This window comes from Theropithecus gelada, chromosome 12 (genome assembly GCF_003255815.1).
Source record: "Theropithecus gelada isolate Dixy chromosome 12, Tgel_1.0, whole genome shotgun sequence".
Classification (NCBI taxonomy): Eukaryota; Metazoa; Chordata; class Mammalia; order Primates; family Cercopithecidae; genus Theropithecus; species Theropithecus gelada.
In genome coordinates, this window is record NC_037680.1 from 103,980,553 (window position 1) to 104,000,031 (window position 19,479).

The 19,479-nt window shown below is 40.5% G+C and overlaps 1 protein-coding gene across 1 annotated transcript in view; it reads left to right on the forward strand.

The window, feature by feature from the left end:
• COL4A3 (collagen type IV alpha 3 chain) overlaps nt 1–19,479 on the forward strand; it is a 148,866-nt gene that overhangs the window by 120,137 nt on the left and 9,250 nt on the right. Inside the window, exons 35-47 of the mRNA XM_025404399.1 lie at nt 3,551–3,649; nt 4,391–4,480; nt 5,142–5,281; nt 7,255–7,381; nt 8,864–8,944; nt 9,344–9,442; nt 9,649–9,696; nt 12,074–12,259; nt 13,035–13,165; nt 17,022–17,094; nt 17,929–18,000; nt 18,089–18,214; nt 19,047–19,145. Coding sequence (XP_025260184.1) covers nt 3,551–3,649; nt 4,391–4,480; nt 5,142–5,281; nt 7,255–7,381; nt 8,864–8,944; nt 9,344–9,442; nt 9,649–9,696; nt 12,074–12,259; nt 13,035–13,165; nt 17,022–17,094; nt 17,929–18,000; nt 18,089–18,214; nt 19,047–19,145 — 1,371 coding nt within the window. The remainder of the gene's footprint in view (nt 1–3,550; nt 3,650–4,390; nt 4,481–5,141; nt 5,282–7,254; nt 7,382–8,863; nt 8,945–9,343; nt 9,443–9,648; nt 9,697–12,073; nt 12,260–13,034; nt 13,166–17,021; nt 17,095–17,928; nt 18,001–18,088; nt 18,215–19,046; nt 19,146–19,479) is intronic.

Consider the following 19,479-nt stretch of genomic DNA (forward strand, 5'->3'; position numbering starts at 1 on the left):
TTTAAGTAGTGTTAGAAGCATTCTGGAAAAAAATATGAATAGCATATCTCTGACTACATAAGCAGAAATTTGGCTCTCACAGTATAAATGTGCTGTGAGTACTAATTTGCAATTGAAGAATTCCTTTTGTGAAGTACAGAAGGACACATGCTATGGGGCTATTTCTATGCTTCCAACAAAACTCTTTTACTCACCCAAAGTAGAGTAGGCATCCAGGCTGTTCTGTATGTTTTCTTCAGGCTTTTCAAATGCATAACCAAGGGACACAGATTGAAGAATAACAACAACAAAAAAAGAACCTGTATCTAGGCCTCCCTAATTTCAATATGATCCATTTTTTTTTTACTAAATCTGAATTTCTGACTTAAAGCTATTCACTTCACATGTGGAAGAGATATTGAATATACAGAGAAGCACAATAACAAGTCACTATCCTCTCCACAAGGAGTCTGCGTGGGAGACTTAGGCATACGTAGAAAAAGATAATAAAGAACGCAAGGGGCAAATTAGTATGCTATATTATTTAACAATGACCTAAGGAACATTTACCATGTGCAAGTACTGTTCCAAGTTTTACAACTATTGACTCATTTAATCCTCACAATAACCCTAGGAGTAGGCTGGGCACAGTGGCTCACAGCTGTAATCCCAGTATTTTGGGAGGCCAAGGCGGATGGATCACCTGAGGTCAGGAGTTCAAGATCAGCCTGGCTAACATGGCAAAACCCCATCTCTACTAAAAATACAAAAATTAGCTGGGTGTGGTGGCGAGCGCCTGTAATCCCAGCTACTCAGGAGGCTGAGGCAAGAGAATCGCTTGAACCTGGGAGGTGAAGGTTGCAATGAGCTGAGATTGTGCCACTGCACTCCAGTCTGGGCAACAGAGTAAGACTCTGTCTCAAAAAATAAATAAATATATAACCCTAGGAGTAGGTACTGCTATTGCAATCATCCCATTTTACATATGGGGAAATAGGGAGGTCAAGTTACTTGCCCAGTGTCACTCTGATAGGAAATGGCAGAGATGGGCCTCACACTTGGCCTCCTTACTGTGCTGCCAGAGCTCCGTAGGAGTTGAGGCAGGCAGAAAATACAGCAACTAGGATAGTCAGTGAAACCTCCGTGAAAGAGGATTTAAATGTCAAATAAGATTCAGATGAACAAATAAAATTCTTGGCTTAAAATCTTTCCAAGGCTCCCTGTGCTTTGAGAATTGAAACTTAGACTGACATACAAGTTTATTCACCACTTGCACTTGGCCTGTCTCTCCAGCCACATGACATTTAGGTACTCAATAATTACTTTTTACTTAATAATACCTATGGACTAGGCATTTTGCTATGTCTTGATTATACAGAGGTGAACAAAGCAGACTTTAGTTTCCTAGTCATGATGAAAGTTACAGTTTAGTGGGGGAAAGAGACATAATGGGTCCATAAACATTTTCCATTTAGGCTAGGTAGTAAGTATCTCAGGCTTTGTGGATCACATATGGTCCCTGTTGCATCTTCTTCTTTGCTTTTGTTTTTAACAGCCTTTTAAAAATGTAAAAACCACCGGGCATGGTGGCTCACGCCTGTAAATCCCAGCACTTTGGGAGGCTGAGGCGGGCGGATCATGAGGTCAAGAGATTGAGACCATCCTGGCCAACATAGTGAAACCCCGACTCTAATAAAAATACAAAAATTAGCCGGGCATGGTGGCACACACTTGTAATCCCAACTACTCAGGAGGCTGAGGTAGGAGAATCACTTGAACCCGGGAGGTGAAGGTTGCAGTGAGCCGATATTATGCCACTGCACTCCAGCCTGGTGACAAAGCGAGACTCCGTCTCAAAAAAAAAAAAAAAAAAAAAAAGTAAAACCCGTCTTAACTCACAAGCCATACAAAACCAAGCCAGATTCAGCCTGAAAGTTGTATTTTGCCAACCCCTAAAAAACTGAAGTAAACAAACAGACTAAACAGTATATATATCTTTTCAGATTGCAATCAACGACATAAAAGGAAAAAACGAAGGTTGTAAAACAAAACAATCTAACTCCCTGATACTCATCACTCCTTTCTACATGCTGTTTTACTGTCTGGGAATCCTGTCTCACTCCAGACCTTCTTCACCCAATTAGTTTTCATTTGGTCTTCAAGACTGAGCTAAAAAATACTACCTCTTCCAGAAATTCTTCCCTGTAGCATATTGTGCCCAACTCTAGTACAGCGTTTATCTGCCTGGATGATAATTGTTTGTTTACTTGGCTGTCTCCCCAGTTAAACACTAAAAACTTGGGGGAAGAGAACATGATGATTTATCTCTCCGGTGCTCAGCACAAGACCTATTTATTAATTAGATGCTCCATCCATATGTGAATGAATAAGTACATATGCAGGAAAAGAGCCAAGGGAAGTGAATCTGCTTGAGAAAAAGCACAAAGGCAGGCCATGGACAGATTGTAGAACGCTTCACGCTGCCGAAGGAGTTTGCAATTTACTCTGTAGGTAATAGATCCAGTGACTATTTATTTATTTATTTTGAGACGGAGTCTCGCTCTGTCACCCCGGCTGGAGGGTGATGGCACAATCTCGGCTCACTACAAACTCCGCCTCCTAGGTTCAAGTGATTCTCTTGCCTCAGCCTCCCAAGTAGCTGGGATTACAGGTGTGTGCCATCAAACCAGCTAATTTTGATATTTTTAGTAGAGACGGGGTTTCACCATGTTGGCCAGGCTGGTCTCGAACTTCTGACCTCAAATGATCCACCCACCTCAGCCTCCCAAACTGCTGGGATTACAGACATGAGTCACCGCACCCAGCCCAATGACTATTTATGAAAAGGAGATGAGTATGATCAAAGTCATGTTTTAGGGAAAGTAGAATGGTTTCCTGGGACGTTTATAAGCTTTCCAGACGTGCAGAACTGGATTCAAATCCAAGTGTTATTAACTGATTGACAGTGTGATTCTGGCCTTTGACTTACCTAATACTTAATAAATTATAATTTTAATACATGGATTGAGAATAGAATCATCTAGATGAGAATAGTGTAGTGGATAACACTTTGTCTTTGCTATTAAAAAATGAAGAGATATTTAGGCTGCTAATTCTTAAAATGTTGTTTTAAACAGCACATATTAAGATCATTGCTAGTGTTCACTGAGGAATAACTTATGCCAGGCACTGTGCTAATGCCTGACACATATTATTTCATTTAATCCTCTTCTCTAAAAGATAGAAGCCCAAATCCGCCCATGCTCTTAACATATATGCTATGCTGTACAACAATAATATGCCATTGGTTTAAACCAGGATGTGGATGGGTCTGACAAAATTTTAACCTGCATTTTTGATACTTGGTTTTTTGTTTTGGGGGGTATTTTTGAGATGGAGTCTCGCTCTGTCGCCCAGGCTGGAGCACAGTGGCATGATCTCAGCTCACTTCAACCTCTGTCTCCCAGGTTCAAGTGATTCTCCTGCCTCAGCCTCCCACGTAACTGGGATTACAGGCACCTGCCACCACACCCGGCTAATTTTCTTGTTAATACTTGGTTTCTAACTTTAGGATTCGCAGGAAATCCAGGTGAGAAAGGAAACAGAGGCGTTCCAGGGATGCCAGGTTTAAAAGGCCTCAAAGGACTACCTGGACCAGCAGGACCACCAGGTACAGCTGATTCTCAAATAGAAAAATATCACATTTTACACTTTCCTACATCTAAAGTAATAAACGTTGTTTCTAGACTTATTGGGTTTAAATATCAGTTCTGTTCTGATAGTGTTCCAGCAAAATTTGCTACTAAATTAACAAGAAGGTGTTGATAGTTGGTGTGTAGTTAACTTATATTAACCTACAAATAGTTCCATTTTGTCCTCAAAATTTCATTCTGAAATTGTTGGTATGTATTATAAATTATAATTCATCACCATGTCACATATCAGAGATGAAAATTAGAGAACGCCTTAGAAGTTTTCAGGTTTGCATCTTTCTTTTTTAAAGCAAGTAACTGAGTTTACAAAATAATTTTTAAATAATTAAAGCATCCCACCATTCCTATAACCACCTCAGTAACAAAATATATTACATGGCAATAACACTTCAGGATGCAGTTGGAAATATATTACCATATGGTTGCAGGAGCCCACTTTTTCCTGCTGGTGTTGGTCCTAGGATGATTTTAGTGTTTGAAACCCAGGCCTGCTGACAAGAATCTAACTTTCTTTAGTTTTACATGTTCCGGGTCCCTAGTTCCCTCCTTATTTGAAGGAAAAAGGACAGCTAGACAATGCCTAAACCAGCTGGTCTGGCTGTTCTGGATTCATGCATGCATGCAAGCAACAAGTATTTATTAAACACATACTATGACCAGAAACTGTGCAGGGCAATAACTATTTATTTGTTCTGAAGGCCCCAGAGGAGATTTGGGCAGCACTGGGAATGCTGGAGAACCAGGACTACGTGGTATACCAGGAAGCATGGGGAACATGGGCATGCCAGGTAATGTGTAAGGTCCTGTTACGAGCCCACAAGCTCATGATGAGTGAGGATTCCAGATTTTCTGTGTTGTGTACTGTTTTGGTTTTCCACTTGGTAGAAAACTTATATTAAAAAACTAGATTTGCGGGGCCAAGTGCAGTGGCTCATACCTGTAATCCCAGCACTGTGGGAGGCTGAGACAGGCGGATCACCTGAGGTCAGGAGTTTGAGAGCAGCCTGGCCAACACAGCGAAACCCTATCTCTACAAAAAAAATATAAAAAAATTAGCTGGGTGTAGTGGTGCACACCTGTAGTCCCAGTTACACGGGAGGCTGAGGCAGGAGAATCGCTTGAACCCAAGAGGCAGAGGTTGCAGTGAGCTGAGGTCACGCCACTGCACTCCAGCATGGGCGACAGAGTGAGACTCCGTCTCAATAAAAACCAACAACAACAACAAAACTAGATTTGCTATTAGACAAATATACAGTGTGCAATTAGAATATGGGTGAGAACAAAATAAATATTGATGTTATATAATAATCATCCATTGTTAACTACCTGATGCATTTGTAATTCTGAAAAAGCCATTCTTGGGAGAAAACTTATGCAAAAGTGAAAAGTAGAAAACTTCAAGATCCTCATGTTTATCTATTTTACTCGATGTTTTCCCCCTAATTTCAGGTTCTAAAGGAAAAAGGGGAACTTTGGGATTCCCAGGTCGAGCAGGAAGACCAGGCCTCCCAGGTATTCACGGTCTCCAGGGAGATAAGGGAGAGCCGGGTTATTCAGAAGGTACAAGGCCAGGACCACCAGGACCAACGGTATATAGGCCACTGAAATATTTACATTTTGGTGGTGGAGTGAGTGCCTTGAAAAATACCAACAAGTACCCAGATTCAGTGTGGGCAGAGAAAATTGAAACTATTACTATAATTTCAGACAGTTATTTGGATTTTTAAAATCCTGTCTCCACAACTGAGGATGCTTGTCTGTCACAGAGCTGTCAACTTCTGAAAGCCTCTTTCAGTCACCAAGGAATTTCCACACTGTCCCTGCAATTTAGGTGTGCTGCCAGAAGAAGGCAGTGATTACAGGCCCATAAAATCAGATGGGACAGTGGATTTTTTTCTTGTAATACAAAGTGGCCTGTTTCTGCTGTACTCATCTCATGTAGACTTAGAAAAATAAATTCCCAAACCTTCTAATAAAAAACACTTGTCTTACTAAGACAAACAAAAGATACAAAATAAAATAACTTTACAGCATCATTAGAAAGCAAACAAAATCCTAAGATACATACATTTATCTTTCTTGTTTTAGAACTTTTTCTGCCTAATGGAATGGAAATACTCAATCTTGTTTCAATGTTTTCAGTGTTCGTGCTCTGTCAAATTGAGGTTGGATGTTAAAGCCCTTTTTTTACTACAGTGTTATACAAAGCAGCAACCAAATGTTTCAATAGGGCTCAGTGGCTTTCTTAGGTTTCTCTTCCCAATTTTCTGAGTACAGCTCTCACATTAAAAGCTAGAGATAGACCAAAAGAGAATGATTAGTAGAAGTTCCTATAAGCAGAGGTTACTAACATGGGATTCCATGGACCAGTGGGAAAATCTATGGGATCCCAAGAAGCCCAGCAACCTCTAGAAACTAAATGCGAAATGTTTGAAAATGTTTTTGTAGGGGAGAGTCTATTTTTCAGATTTAGATTTTTAGATTTTCAACAGTATATGACTCCAACATATAAAAATTATTACTTAGGGAACCTTCTCCCTCTTTTTGGAGACAATAAAATATCACCTTTCCTAAATATTTCCACCAGCTACAGTCTCCAGTAGTATTTGCTAAAACAAGAAAAAAATTTAGACACTACACAGACCCAAGAAAGCAACTGTTTTTTCACTTGGAGCACAGACAAATGTCTTTGTTCTTTATATTTAGATTAAGTCCTCAGAAAACCTGAGATTGCTTCCACTGAGATATTTGCTCAACGAGAAATCCTGTTTGACTTCACACTCAGTTAATTGATAATTTCATTTAGATTTAAGGTTTTCACCAGGTAACCGCCAGAATAAATTTTTAGAACTGTGCATTGTACACAAAATGAGCTGGTTTTATCATGTCAGCAAAATGAGAGTAACAGAGTAGTACATTTTAATTGGCTACCATAGAAATTTTGTAAATCTTTACCAAACCTGTATGTGCTGGTTGGTCTTAAAACTGAAGTGAAGATTTAATGAACATTAAATCATTGGAAGGTTTTTAAAACATATGATTGACATATTTGCATGCATAGTATTTATAGGATACATCTTTATTTAGTCTATTTATTTCTTACTCCCAGCTACTCATCACAATTTGTAATTATATATTTGTATGATTATTTAATATCTATCTACTTACTGGTCTCTGAAGCTCCATGAAGGCAGGGACTGTGTAAGCCATAATCTATATAGGTTACCATTATATCCTGGTAAAAGCCAGCTTCCTGGGTTTGCTACCAGTGCAGTCACAGAGGTCCTGTGCTAAGAAGGGCCTCCACACTTGGTCTGATGCTATGCTGTTGCTGTCTTGAAATTCGCTTTAAGTTTTAAGGGAAGCTGCATTTCATTTTGCACTGGGCCCCATAAGCCACGTGGCCATCTTATTCTCAGCACCTATCACAGTGCTGGCAGAGAGCAGATACTAAATATGAATTGACGAATGAATGAAAGAATTAGTAAATAAAGTTTACGCTGAATTCTAACCACATATCCTGCTTATATGAGAATTTTAAAGGTATTTGACTACATTTAAGGGGGATCCAGGACTGCCGGGTGAAATGGGGAAGAAAGGAGAAATGGGGCAACCTGGCCCACCTGGACATTCGGGGCCTGCTGGACCTGAGGGAGCCCCTGGAAGTCCTGGAAGTCCTGGCCTCCCAGGTAAGGTTTGGGTTTACAATTCTAAAAGCTGGAAGCATTACTCAGAGTATAGCCCTCCTGAAATCACTGTGGTAAACAGAAAGCTATTTATACTTTTATGCTGCAGTTGCTTTTATTCAACTTTGAACTTCAAATTCTAACACTAAGAAACAGGGAATTCATTAAGAGAGCCCAATTTTACTAATCAGCCCATTTGGTGGACTGAAATATAAAAATATGTTCCTGTAAACAACACTTTTGAAGAACTGTCTCAACAAATTCAGCCCAAGGATACAAAATGTTAGCCGCTGTACAATTGTAATGTTTATATTAGTTTGTTCAGTCTTCCATAGTGAATACCACAGACTAGGTGGCTTAAACTACACTTGATGTTAGCCAGAAGGCTGAGAGGTGGCTTAAACTACTGACGTTTATTTTCTCACAGTTCCAGCAGCTCCGAGTCTGTGATCAAGCTGTCGGCAGCATTGGTTTCTTCTAGGGCCCCTGTTCTTGGCTTGTGGATGGCTGTCTTCTTCCTGTGTTTTCCAAGTGTCTTAATCTTCTTTTTTTTTTTTTTTTTTTTTGAGACAGAGTCTCGGTCTGCCGCCCAGGCTGAAGTACAGTGGCCAGATCTCAGCTCACTGCAAGCTCCGCCCTCCCGGGTTTACGCCATTCTCCTGTCTCAGCCTCGCGAGTAGCTGGGACTACAGGCGCCCGCCACCTCGCCCGGCTAGTTTTTTGTATTTTTAGTAGAGACGGGGTTTCACCGTGTTAGCCAGGATGGTCTCGATCTCCTGACCTCGTGATCCGCCCGTCTTGGCCTCCCAAAGTGCTGGGATTACAGGCTTGAGCCACCGCGCCGGCCAATCTTCTTTTCTTATAAAGACACCACACGATATTGGATTAGGGTCCACCCTACTGACCTCATTTTAACTTAGTTACCTCTTTACCAGCCCTATCCCCAAATACAGACTCACGTTCCAAAGTACTGAAGGTTAGGACTTCAACATATGAATCTGGGAACAAGACAATTCAAACTACAACACTGTGCTGTGACTCTTTTTCGAACCCATTTCTGGATTGAATTTTGGCTTTCTTGCTTATTAGCTTACAATTCAGGTTTAGGGTTTTGTTTCATTAAAAACAACTGTGAAACTATTAGGTTGCAGATTCAGGTTTTACTTAAATACAATAAACTACCTGTTCAAATACAGAAAGTTTCAATAAATTTGCATTTAACTCACAATTAAAATAAAATTGCATATTGAGTGGTGCTTGTGGTTGGTGTACACACATCTTTGAAAGTGATTTGCCACAGCTCTGCATGTGGTTCTCCGGGAAAAAAGCAGCCTGGACAAAACCATGGGGTGACCTTGCAACAAGAGAGCTTCCTTAAGGCCAGCATGAGCATGGTTGACTATAAAAACAGACCGTTTCAGTCACTGTTGTAATCATTTATCTTTTGGTGATCTTTTTTCTTCCTTCCCCTCTCTTCATTTCTAGGAAAGCCAGGTCCTCATGGTGACTTGGGTTTTAAAGGAATCAAAGGCTTCCCGGGCCCTCCAGGAATCAAAGGCCCTCCAGGTTTCATTTTTGTACTTTCTCTCTTTCCTTTTCATGTGGGAGGCACACTTTCTCCTGAGGTGTGGATTTCTGTAAACCTACTATTCTATAGAAGGTAGCTCCTAGTTACTCAGTATCCAGACAAAAATGCAAAAAAAAAATGAGGTTAGATATTTCTATCTATTTAATTCAAATATTTGGCAACCTATTCCAAACTGATAATCCAATCCTCATGATAATAGTAATCTGTATGTGGTTTTCCCTAGGAACATAGCTTCACATAGCTACAGTTCTGAAAAATAGCCTCTTTAACACAATTCCACACATCTCCCTGGTATTCCCATTAGGCCATTGGCAAGAAATAAATCCTCTTTTTGTATATCATAGTTTTAGGCTTTTTTTTTTTTTTTTTTTTTTCAGGTCTTCCAGGATTCCCAGGATCTCCTGGACCAATGGGTGTAAGAGGTGACCAAGGACGTGATGGAATTCCTGGTCCAGCCGGAGAAAAGGGAGAAACGGGTACAACTTGCTCATTATCTTTGATCCACTAGTTTTATTTTGGATAGAATCATTAGTAACAGTGTAATCCTTTGCTGCTCTAAAGATTTTTCTCCGATAGAACTGATTATCTTTAACATGTTTTTGGTGTGTACTAAACTTCTGTCATAGACATATAATATAATGAAATTGACCAAATATTAACATGCCAAGATTATCTCTTTCAGGTTTATTGCGGGCCCCTCCAGGCCCAAGAGGGAACCCGGGTGCTCAAGGTAAGCAGTTCTTCTTCCCTGTCCTAATGTACACATTTTCAAGGAGAGAAAGCAGTTGAACATGCCTGAAATATAAATTAAATTAATATTAAATTAATTTAATATTAGCAAATTAAAGATGTTCCAATGGCAATATAGAAGGATATTTATCATCTTGGTCTTCAATTTTAAATGTTTACTTATTACCATCACAACAAATGGAATGAATTAGAAACTCTGATTCAATTTTGGAATTTCCTACTAAGAAAGTCTTGAAAAGTAAAAAGGATTCTTCTGTATATGTCTTGCTGTTGTTAGCATGGTTTAAAGGTACCACCTCCTAAAAGGTGAAGGTGGAACTGATGGGTTCTCAGTGAGCATCTGTCCCTGCTGTTCTGAGGCACAGGAGTAATCCAAATCCTTTCCCACCTATATCTTCTCAGGTCTGATTCCAACTCCCAGATCCAGCTTGCGGTCCATGCTATTGTTTATTAAAGGCTACCCAGAGAGTCTCTCAACATCTCAGACATGGCAGTTTACTGAACATGTCATTCAGAGTATTTCAAGTTTTTTGTTTCGCAGGCCGCAAGTCTGGATTTCTCATATCAGTGCTTTACAAGATAAACAGCTTCTTTTAACTCTTTTCCATTTTCTAGTCAAACCTTCCAGGAGAAACATCAGATTGTCTGCACATTTTTCATTGACCTGTCTCAGCCACGGGTCCTGTGAATGGGAGCATTTCATTAGCAAAGAGGCCTAGCACACTGAAGGGCCCTAGTTATTGATGCTCATGCGAACCAGCAAAGACTAGCTCGATGCCAATGAGAAACTCAGTCGGGCAGGAACCACTTTTGACAAAACAGTTAAAGTGTAAAAGTAGACAAGAGCTGTTCTCTCCCATTTGTTTCTTACTGGTTTGATTGTTCTTTTGGTTGAGCTCAGTCTTCCCACATCTCTCAGACCTCTCCTTTACCAATGAGCATGAAGGCTTTTCCTGTTCCACGGTGTAGCTTTAGAATTGTGGTCAAAAGGAGAGTTGCTCTTCATGTTCCCAGGCTAACTCACAGTTTAACCATTTGGAATGAGAACACTAGCTTTTAAATGGAAATAAAATTTGGTATAAAACGGTCATACCTTAGGTTTAAAAGCCTTAAAACTAACCAATAGCCTAATTATGTAAGTGAATGATTATGCACCTCAATCCCTCTAGGATAACTAAATATGGAGAAGAGTTCATTGAGACTTGGAAGGTATGAATCCTTTTAATTAGTTTATTCTCCAAAATCCTAAAATGAAATCATATTGCAGAGCATGTAATCATTTTAATGAACATGAAATATATAATCCAAGCCATCTTGGTGCTTCAGGTCATTGCCATGCAAATACAGTATTACAAAGCTTGGAGTGAACTGAAGTCATCTAAGCACTTTCTTTTAAAAGCATAAATTACAGGTATTAAAAAGCTAAAGGGTGTGAATAGACATAGGGCTAGATAGTCAATATTCATCAATTTTATTTTCATTGTAAGTCTTTACTATATAATAACTCCCCAAGCCCTCCCCTGAGCTATTAGCCTCCCCTTCCTTCTCCCTCTCCTTCTGCACATCTATCTCCTGTTTTCATGCCATTTACTGCTTCTAGAATAACATAGAGATGGGAGAGAAGAGGGAGACATTATTTTCAATTCATACAATATTTTTCATTCATGAATGTCAAAGCACAATTTCTTGAAGGTTTTCTAAGATGAAAAATATTAGTATTGACTTGTGACCTTTTTGGGGGGTCTTTGGTAAATCCAAACCTCCTGCCACTACTATTCCTATTATGGGGGATGTGTGGGGAAGTTAGCAAAAGGACAGAATAAAGACTGCAATTTTGTTGCTCCTTTGTCTGGGTTTAGCTGGATAATACTTCAAATGCACACATCAGTGCTATGCCATTTAGCTTCTTATGCTCTAACGGATTATCAGTGACTCAACAATGTCAACATGATTAAGTTCATCAGCTGAGAGTAACTGTGGCTTATGTTTATGTAACACTTTAGAGCTTATGCCATGCTTTTATGTTTGTATGTTATCTCACTTGATCTGAAATAATTAGCTAGAACAGGTATTACCTCCATTTTTAAAATAAGAAAATCAAAATTTGTAATAGTAAGTAAATCTGAAGTGAATTTGCCAAGATCGGACAGCTAGTTGGAGACACACTGAGTCTCAACTCAGTTTTTGTAGCTCTATATTGCATTTACCAGCAATATATTATAAAATACATATTTTAGAAATATATATTCTGAATCTGAACACTTTTAAGCAAAGTACTTACATTATTAAAGATAGTCAAGAACTCTAACCCAACCATATGGCCATTAAAGAAACTTACTAGGCCTTCTTCTTTGCAGGAGCTAAAGGAGACAGGGGATCCCCAGGTTTTCCTGGCCTCCCTGGCAGAAAAGGGGCCATGGGAGATGCTGGGCCTCGAGGGCCCACAGGCATAGAAGGATTCCCAGGGCCACCAGGTCTGCCCGGTGCAATTATCCCTGGCCGGAAAGGAAATCATGGTCCACCAGGCTTAAGAGGAAGCCCAGGTAGAGGGTTTACTTTTAAATAGCATAAAAGAACAAAAATCATGTTTGACCTCAAAAGTTTTCAACCTCCTCCTCATGTTCCCACACCCAGCAACTGTCAAGACAAGGTAGCCTGTTTGAGGGATGCGTAGTCAGTAAATCAATGAGCCTGGCTGGACGCAGTGGCTCATGCCTATAATCCCAGGACTTTGGTAGGCCAAGGTGGGTGGATCACTTGAGGTCAGGAGTTCAAGACCAGCCTGGCCAACATGGTGAAACCCTGTCTCTACTAAAAAATACAAAAATTAGCCAGTCTTGGTTGGTGGTGCATGCCTGTAATCCCAGCTACTCAGGAGGCTGTGGTGGGAGAACCGCTTAAACCTGGGAGGCAGAGGCTGCAGTGAGCTGAGATTGCACCACTGCACTCCAGCCTGGGCAACAGAACAAAACTGTCTCAAAAAATAATAATAATTAATTAGCCTAAAAGACAGTGATGCATTCATTCAACTCTATTTGTTGAATCCCTAGAGCTGGGCTAGGCTCTAGGGAAGCAGGCACAGACCCTGCTGTAATAGACCCTCACTGAGGAGAAGCAGATCCTGCTGGTGGGTGCCAGGTGCTTCACTGGCATCATCTCATCCTGTCTTTACCACAATCCCATCACATGCCCCAGGGGAAAGAATGTTTGTGGTAATGCTAAGTAAAGGGTTTATACTTCATTAGAAACAATCACTAATTAGGTAGAAGCTTTGAAGCTCCCTGGCTGGCAATACTGACAGACTTTTCATGAATTCAGGTGAGCCTGGTCCCCCTGGACCTCCAGGGAGTCACGTAACAGGCATAAAAGGAGACAAAGGGTCTATGGGCCACCCTGGGCCAAAAGGTCCACCTGGAACTGTAGGAGACATGGGACCACCAGGTCATCTGGTGAGTATGAATAATTATTTTGACTCATTATCAATTCAATATCCACTTACTATAATTATTCTTATATTGTACATTATACCATATATTGTCGATATTGTTAACTGTATTAGTCCATTCTCATGCTGCTAACAAAGACATACCCAAGACTGGGTAATTTTTAAAGAAAAGAGGTTTAATTGACTCACAATTCTGCGTGGCTGGGGAGATCTCAAGAAACTTACAATCATGGCGGAAGGCACCTCTTCACACGACAACAGGAGACAGAATGAGTGCCAAGTGAAGGGGGTAGCCCCTTATAAAACCATCAGATCTAATGAGAACTCACTCACTATCATGAGAATGGCATGGGGGAACCACCCCTATGATTCAATTACCTCCCACTGGATCCTTCCCAGGACATGCGGGGATTATAGGAACTACAATTCAAGATGAGATTTGGGTGGGGACACAGCCAAACCATATCATTAACACTGACTTATTGTTAATGTTAATGTTAATGTAAAATTTACAATTTTTGATGCATCTGTGCAGTATGCCTAAGGGAACACAGTCCAAAAGTTTATGAAAATCAAAAAATCTTCAGAGTTGGAATGATTTGGCCTCTAAGAGGCCTCCAAAACTTTGGTCTGTATGGGACTCACCTCTACAGCATTCCAGACCCTTGCTTATTTAGACCCTGAACAAGTCCAGTGACGGAATCTTCAAAAAGCAGCTGGGAGTTCAGAATCGTTCTAAATGACACTGTCACTTTTTCCTCTATTTATATGCTTCTGAAGTTTTCTGCTTTCCCCTGTAAATGCCTATTTATTTTCTGCCCCCCAAATGCCTGCTAATGTTTCTAGCTAACTGCCATTTCTTTCCAATTATTTTATTCCTGGATAAATACTTGGTTCTTTCAAATTCAGTTTAACCATTTATCAGCTTTGCCTCTATACTGAATACACCCTAGTTTCTCATTATTGCCCTAAAAAATATAGCCTCTGGAGTGAATGCCTTCCAGAAGTTAGAAGTCAATACCCCAGGGAGTGGCAAAAGGACAGACGAGTCTACTGTCTGGAACGTCGTCATTTTAGGAATCAGACCTAAAATTCCACTTGGGCCACTGGGCTGACCTGCTTGTCTCCACATTGCGCTCGTAATCAACTAAAGGCCATGGGCCTTTTCCTCATGAACTGCTACTAGGTTTTCTCCATTATTTCTTGCCTAGCTTGTTGTTATTGATGCTTATTTGGGACTTAAGTGTAGAACTTTTACATTTATCAATCTTAGACATTGTCTTATTCATTTAGGCCTGTGCGCCCAGCCTGCGATCTCTCAATTCATATTCTCTCTCTCAACACCACAGCCATCATCCCTAGCTTTCTCTTAGCAGCATATTAGACGAGCTGATCCCTCTGTCTACATCAAATCCTTGGAGACAGATGTTGAATAGATGAATGTGACTCAGGGATCATACCTGAGTGTCTACTCTGTACCAATGGACAGAAAAACAAAAAGCTACAGTCCTTTGCCCTAGAGCAGCCCACAATAAAGTGAGGGTGATAGGCACAGAGACAGGCCATTTTCCCACCGTGTGGTAGGAAGAATGCAGGAGCCTATGGGGACACAGAGGAAGGGTATTTAATCCAGACTGTAGAGGGAAGACGCTCAGGAAAGATCCCTCCCCGAGGAGACTGATGCCTGGTCTGAGTCTTGACAGATGCATAGGAGTTATCCAAGAAAATAAGAAAAGCAGGGGTATGGGTGGGGTGGAAGAAGGGTGCTTTCTGAGCAAAATGACAATGGGTGTGTGTGAGTGACAAACATGCAACTGTATTACTGGAGCTGAGGTGGGAATGAGGACACCTTGAGAGGAGTCTGGAGGGCTAAGCAGGAGTCAGGTAATGGAGGTCTGGTTTTCTAGACTAAGAAGAGGGAGGACATCACTTGCTGATCCAAGAAACACTTACAAAGCAGCTCTTTGTGCCCAGAGTTCTCTCTCTACAAGCTGGAATTAATCCCTTAATGAACTGCCTTTTGATGTAGTCATTCACCAAGCTTTAAATCTATCCTTGTTCCTCTATGCAGCAGCCATTTTGGCCACAAAAACATGGTAGAGCGAGCTACCATGGCACATGGCACAGCTCTCTCTACCATGTAAATTGTCAATGTACAGAACATCTACGGTATAACTCATTTTGTCCTCTACTAACCTCATCAGTGATGCATAATGAGGTACTTTGCCATAGCTCATTGTTAGGAATCACTCTTAAGCTGTCTTGGTATTTGATTTCCAGAATCTACTTTTAAATGTTCTTTTTTTTTTTTTTTTTGAAAAATGACATATTTGCCCATCTTCAGTCTGTAGGTGTCTCTCATGTTCTCCATGATTCTTTGAAAGTTACCAATTTGATCCACAGTTACATCTAAAGACCTTCCAAGGACACTGGGATGTATAAAGCTTGGTTTGGAAACATGATCTTACTTAACTCCTCTGGTGATTTCATGGTCATTCATAGGCTTCTATACTTACAGTTGAAAGATAATTATTGATGGATGTCTCAACTGGCTTGGGGCCTTTAACAGCTCCCTCCTGCTGCCAGGGATAACCCTGGCAACATGCTCTTTTTCATAGTTAGCTTAGCCTCAAGAGGAACAGGCAGAAATGAGAAGCCAGCAAGTCCTTGACCAGATGGTTCTGTTTTCTCTCTCTTCTTTCTTTAACAACACTTTATCCAAGCAATCAGATGGTTCCTTCTTTGGTCTTCTTGCTCCAAAGATAGCTGGTTCAAGGCCAGTTTTATTCTTGGCATTTTCACGACCTTCAAAGCCCATTATTCTCAGGTAATAGCATTATCTCAATTCATATGGACAGTATGAAAGTAGATTTAGCATACATTTTGACAAACAGCTCTCTTCAGAAGCCCTGCTCCCTCCTCCCTCCTTCTATGGCTTTGCTTGAGCATCTCCTGGCTATAAGACCAGTTCATGTGAGCCTCACAAGAAGAGAGCACCTCCTTCCCGCTTAGATTATTGCATCCTTGTCAAATATGCCTGTCAAATACTCTCTCTTGACAACCCCTGTACACTCCCATCCCCGGACATTACTTCTCCTATCATCATGGTCAAGAGTAATTTATGGCTCTGCTAGCTTAGTTAGAATGATGCTTGGGTGCTGTAACTCAACAATGGTTTTGTTGTCTTTGCAACAATTATAAATGCAGATGATTATAACTTTCATTCTGGGCCAGGCATGGTAGCTCACTACTATAATCCCAGCACTTTGGGAAGCTGAGGTGGGCAGATCATTTGAGGTCAGGCATTCGAGACCAGCTTGGCCAACATGGCGAAACCCTGTTTCTACTCAAAATACAAAAATTAGCCAGGTGTAGTGGTGCATGCCTGTAATCCCAGCTACTCAGGAGGCTGAGGCATGAGAATTACTTGAATGTGGGAGGCAGAGGTTGCAGCAAGCCAAGATCATGCCACTGCACTCCAGTCTGGATGACAAAATGAGACTCTGTCTCAAAAAAATAAAAAAAACAAGAACTCATGCTGGCAGTGCTGGGCTACTCCATTTAGGACACAGAATATCTGGTTGAATCCAATACTAAAACAACATATGCCAACATTAGAAGGTATGTTTGCTCTTGGGCTTAAGGGAAGCTTTTATTTTAATTTTAAAATGATAGTCCTAAGGAAAGGTTCTAAGCGGCCAAAGGAGTTACAGCCTTGATTGAAAAAATGATGTCTGCTAACTTCAGCTTATTCTCATCCAACATGATATTATACCCTATTTGCATTTTTTAAAAACTGCTGTGAACTTAGTAATTTTAAAAGATTTGTGTTGGTTCTGCTCCCTTGTTTTGAAATATAGGGAGCACCAGGTCCTCCAGGTCTTCCAGGACTCAGAGGTGATCCTGGATTCCAGGGCTTTCCGGGCGTGAAAGGTACTGTTTTTGTGCATTGCTCTTCATATGCAAATACAATAACCTCAATTTATATTTTAGGGCACACAAGTGTTTGTTGAAGTACAGACAGCTGGGGTTAGTACAAATAGGACCTCGCTATGAATGACGTAGGAAGGCTCCACTATACTATTTCCAGATTCTTTAAAATAGAGTATTTCTCCAAATGAATGGCTCTCAGTAACCTTCTTTTATTTGTGTCAAAGACTGTGCTTGCAAGAGAAATCTTACCCCTTTATTAGTTCATGCTGGCAGTACCGGGCTACTCCATTTAAGACACAGAATATCCAGTTGAATCCAATACTAAAACAACAATATTGCACAAAGCAAATATTCTCTATGTGCTCAAGAGAACTCCTGATGTAACTAACTCTAGGCTATGAGTAAAGCTAGAGTAATAAGCTGAGAAAGTAGATAACTATGACAACCAAGCAATATAATTCACCAGATGGTAAAACAGGTTTTAATGTGACTTTGTATCTTACCTTAAATATGAAATTGGTTTCTAAACTCAAAAATTGGACTCTTAAGGACCCGTCCCCTTCAATGTTAAAATACAAGTTCTTAATGCCTGCTTCTGGAATATATTTCTTTACAGACTCATTAAGCATGAACTACTGGGTCCCAGCGACATGCCAAAACCTACGTGAACAAAAATGAAATTGTAGCCCTTGTGACAGAACCCACAGGACAGAGCCTCCAGGCACACTTCTAGTATTTGTCCTTAGAGTCAATCATCAACCTGAAGAACTAGGAGACCCATTGATCTAAGTGGAATCACATTGTGTTTTTGTTTGTTTGTTTGTTTGTTGTTAGGAGAAAAGGGTAATCCTGGATTTCTAGGATCCATTGGACCTCCAGGACCAATTGGGCCAATGGGACCACCTGGTAAATAAATTTCCTTACTATTGATCTCAATGAAGAAAGGTAACGCATCCGTGAAGCCATCATCTTCTTCTTATGTTTATGTCAACAGGTATACGTGGAGACCCTGGCACACTTAAGATTATCTCCCTTCCAGGAAGCCCAGGGCCACCTGGCACACCTGGAGAACCAGGGATGCAGGGAGAACCTGGGCCACCAGGGCCACCTGGAAACCTAGGTGTGAGACTGGCAGCATTGACTTGGATCAGTAGGAAGTGGTTGAACCAAAATACCTGTAAACTGCTTTGGAAACAGCTGATACAACTTCACAGAAAATGTTGAACATGATAGTGGTTTTCACAGTCTTAGGATTGAGCTCATTTTACCCTTGACCAGCAAATGAAAGACCTTGGAATCTATTGAAAGCTGTTGTACATAGTATAACTTAAACAAATACACTTTAGGGCAGCATGTTTTTGTTATTTTTTATTAAGGTAAAGGTATGTCTATCTCCTCTGACAACTGTCAGTCTTGGGGATCTATTTCTAAATGATTGTCTGAATATACCTGAGTTCTGTGAATTTATACTTTTCTAACACTTTCTACAGCAAAGTATTAGAAAAAAATGATTTAGGAATCTTTTCAAAATACTGGTGTTTGGAAATTGAACTAACCCCTCTACATAAGCAGAGCGTATTGTAATAGGCTTCTGAATGGAATGATTATGCCTTAAGTGTGTCTGAATCACCTGGGAGATAAAGATAGTACTTATTAGTTTGATCAATTCAGGGACATAGTGAATTCTGGAAGAACATAAATCAAAATTGCAGCACAATTTTAAACTGCTGCATTAAGTATCCTCATAGTTCATTTCGAGAGCCTTGTTTTCTGGGAAGTGGGGCTAACAAGTTAGGTGACTAATCATCCTAGCTTGCCCAGGACCGAGGACCTTCCCAGGATGCAGGACTTTCATTCCTGAAACTGAGAAAGTCCTGGGTTAACGGGATGGTTGGTCACCTTATCTTTCATCCTATATGATAAAATGCAATGTAATGTTGGTTTTTGCCTAGGACCCTGTGGGCCAAGAGGTAAGCCAGGCAAGGATGGAAAACCAGGAATTCCTGGACCAGCTGGAGAAAAAGGCAACAAAGGTTCCAAAGGAGAGCCAGGTAAGCACCCAGCTTGTTTCCTCACTGAAGAAGTGTTATTTAGACATAAAGAGGTCTTGTTTGAGTGGGTGACTATATGAGTTATCTAGGCCTTTGAGTTTATGTTATTCAGATCAGACCAAAGGCCAAGGATCAAATGTTAATTTGGAAGATGAGAATCAAGAATTATTGGAACACACTATTTTTCCGACCTCTTAGCTGGTCAGATGGGCTCCAAACTGATGCACAGTTTAGCCTGAGGACAAATAGAACTAATTTAAGTCCTATGGGTGTTCTTCTTTCAAAAAGGCCAATACCTGTTTTTAATAACTTATAGGAGTAATTAGTTAATAAT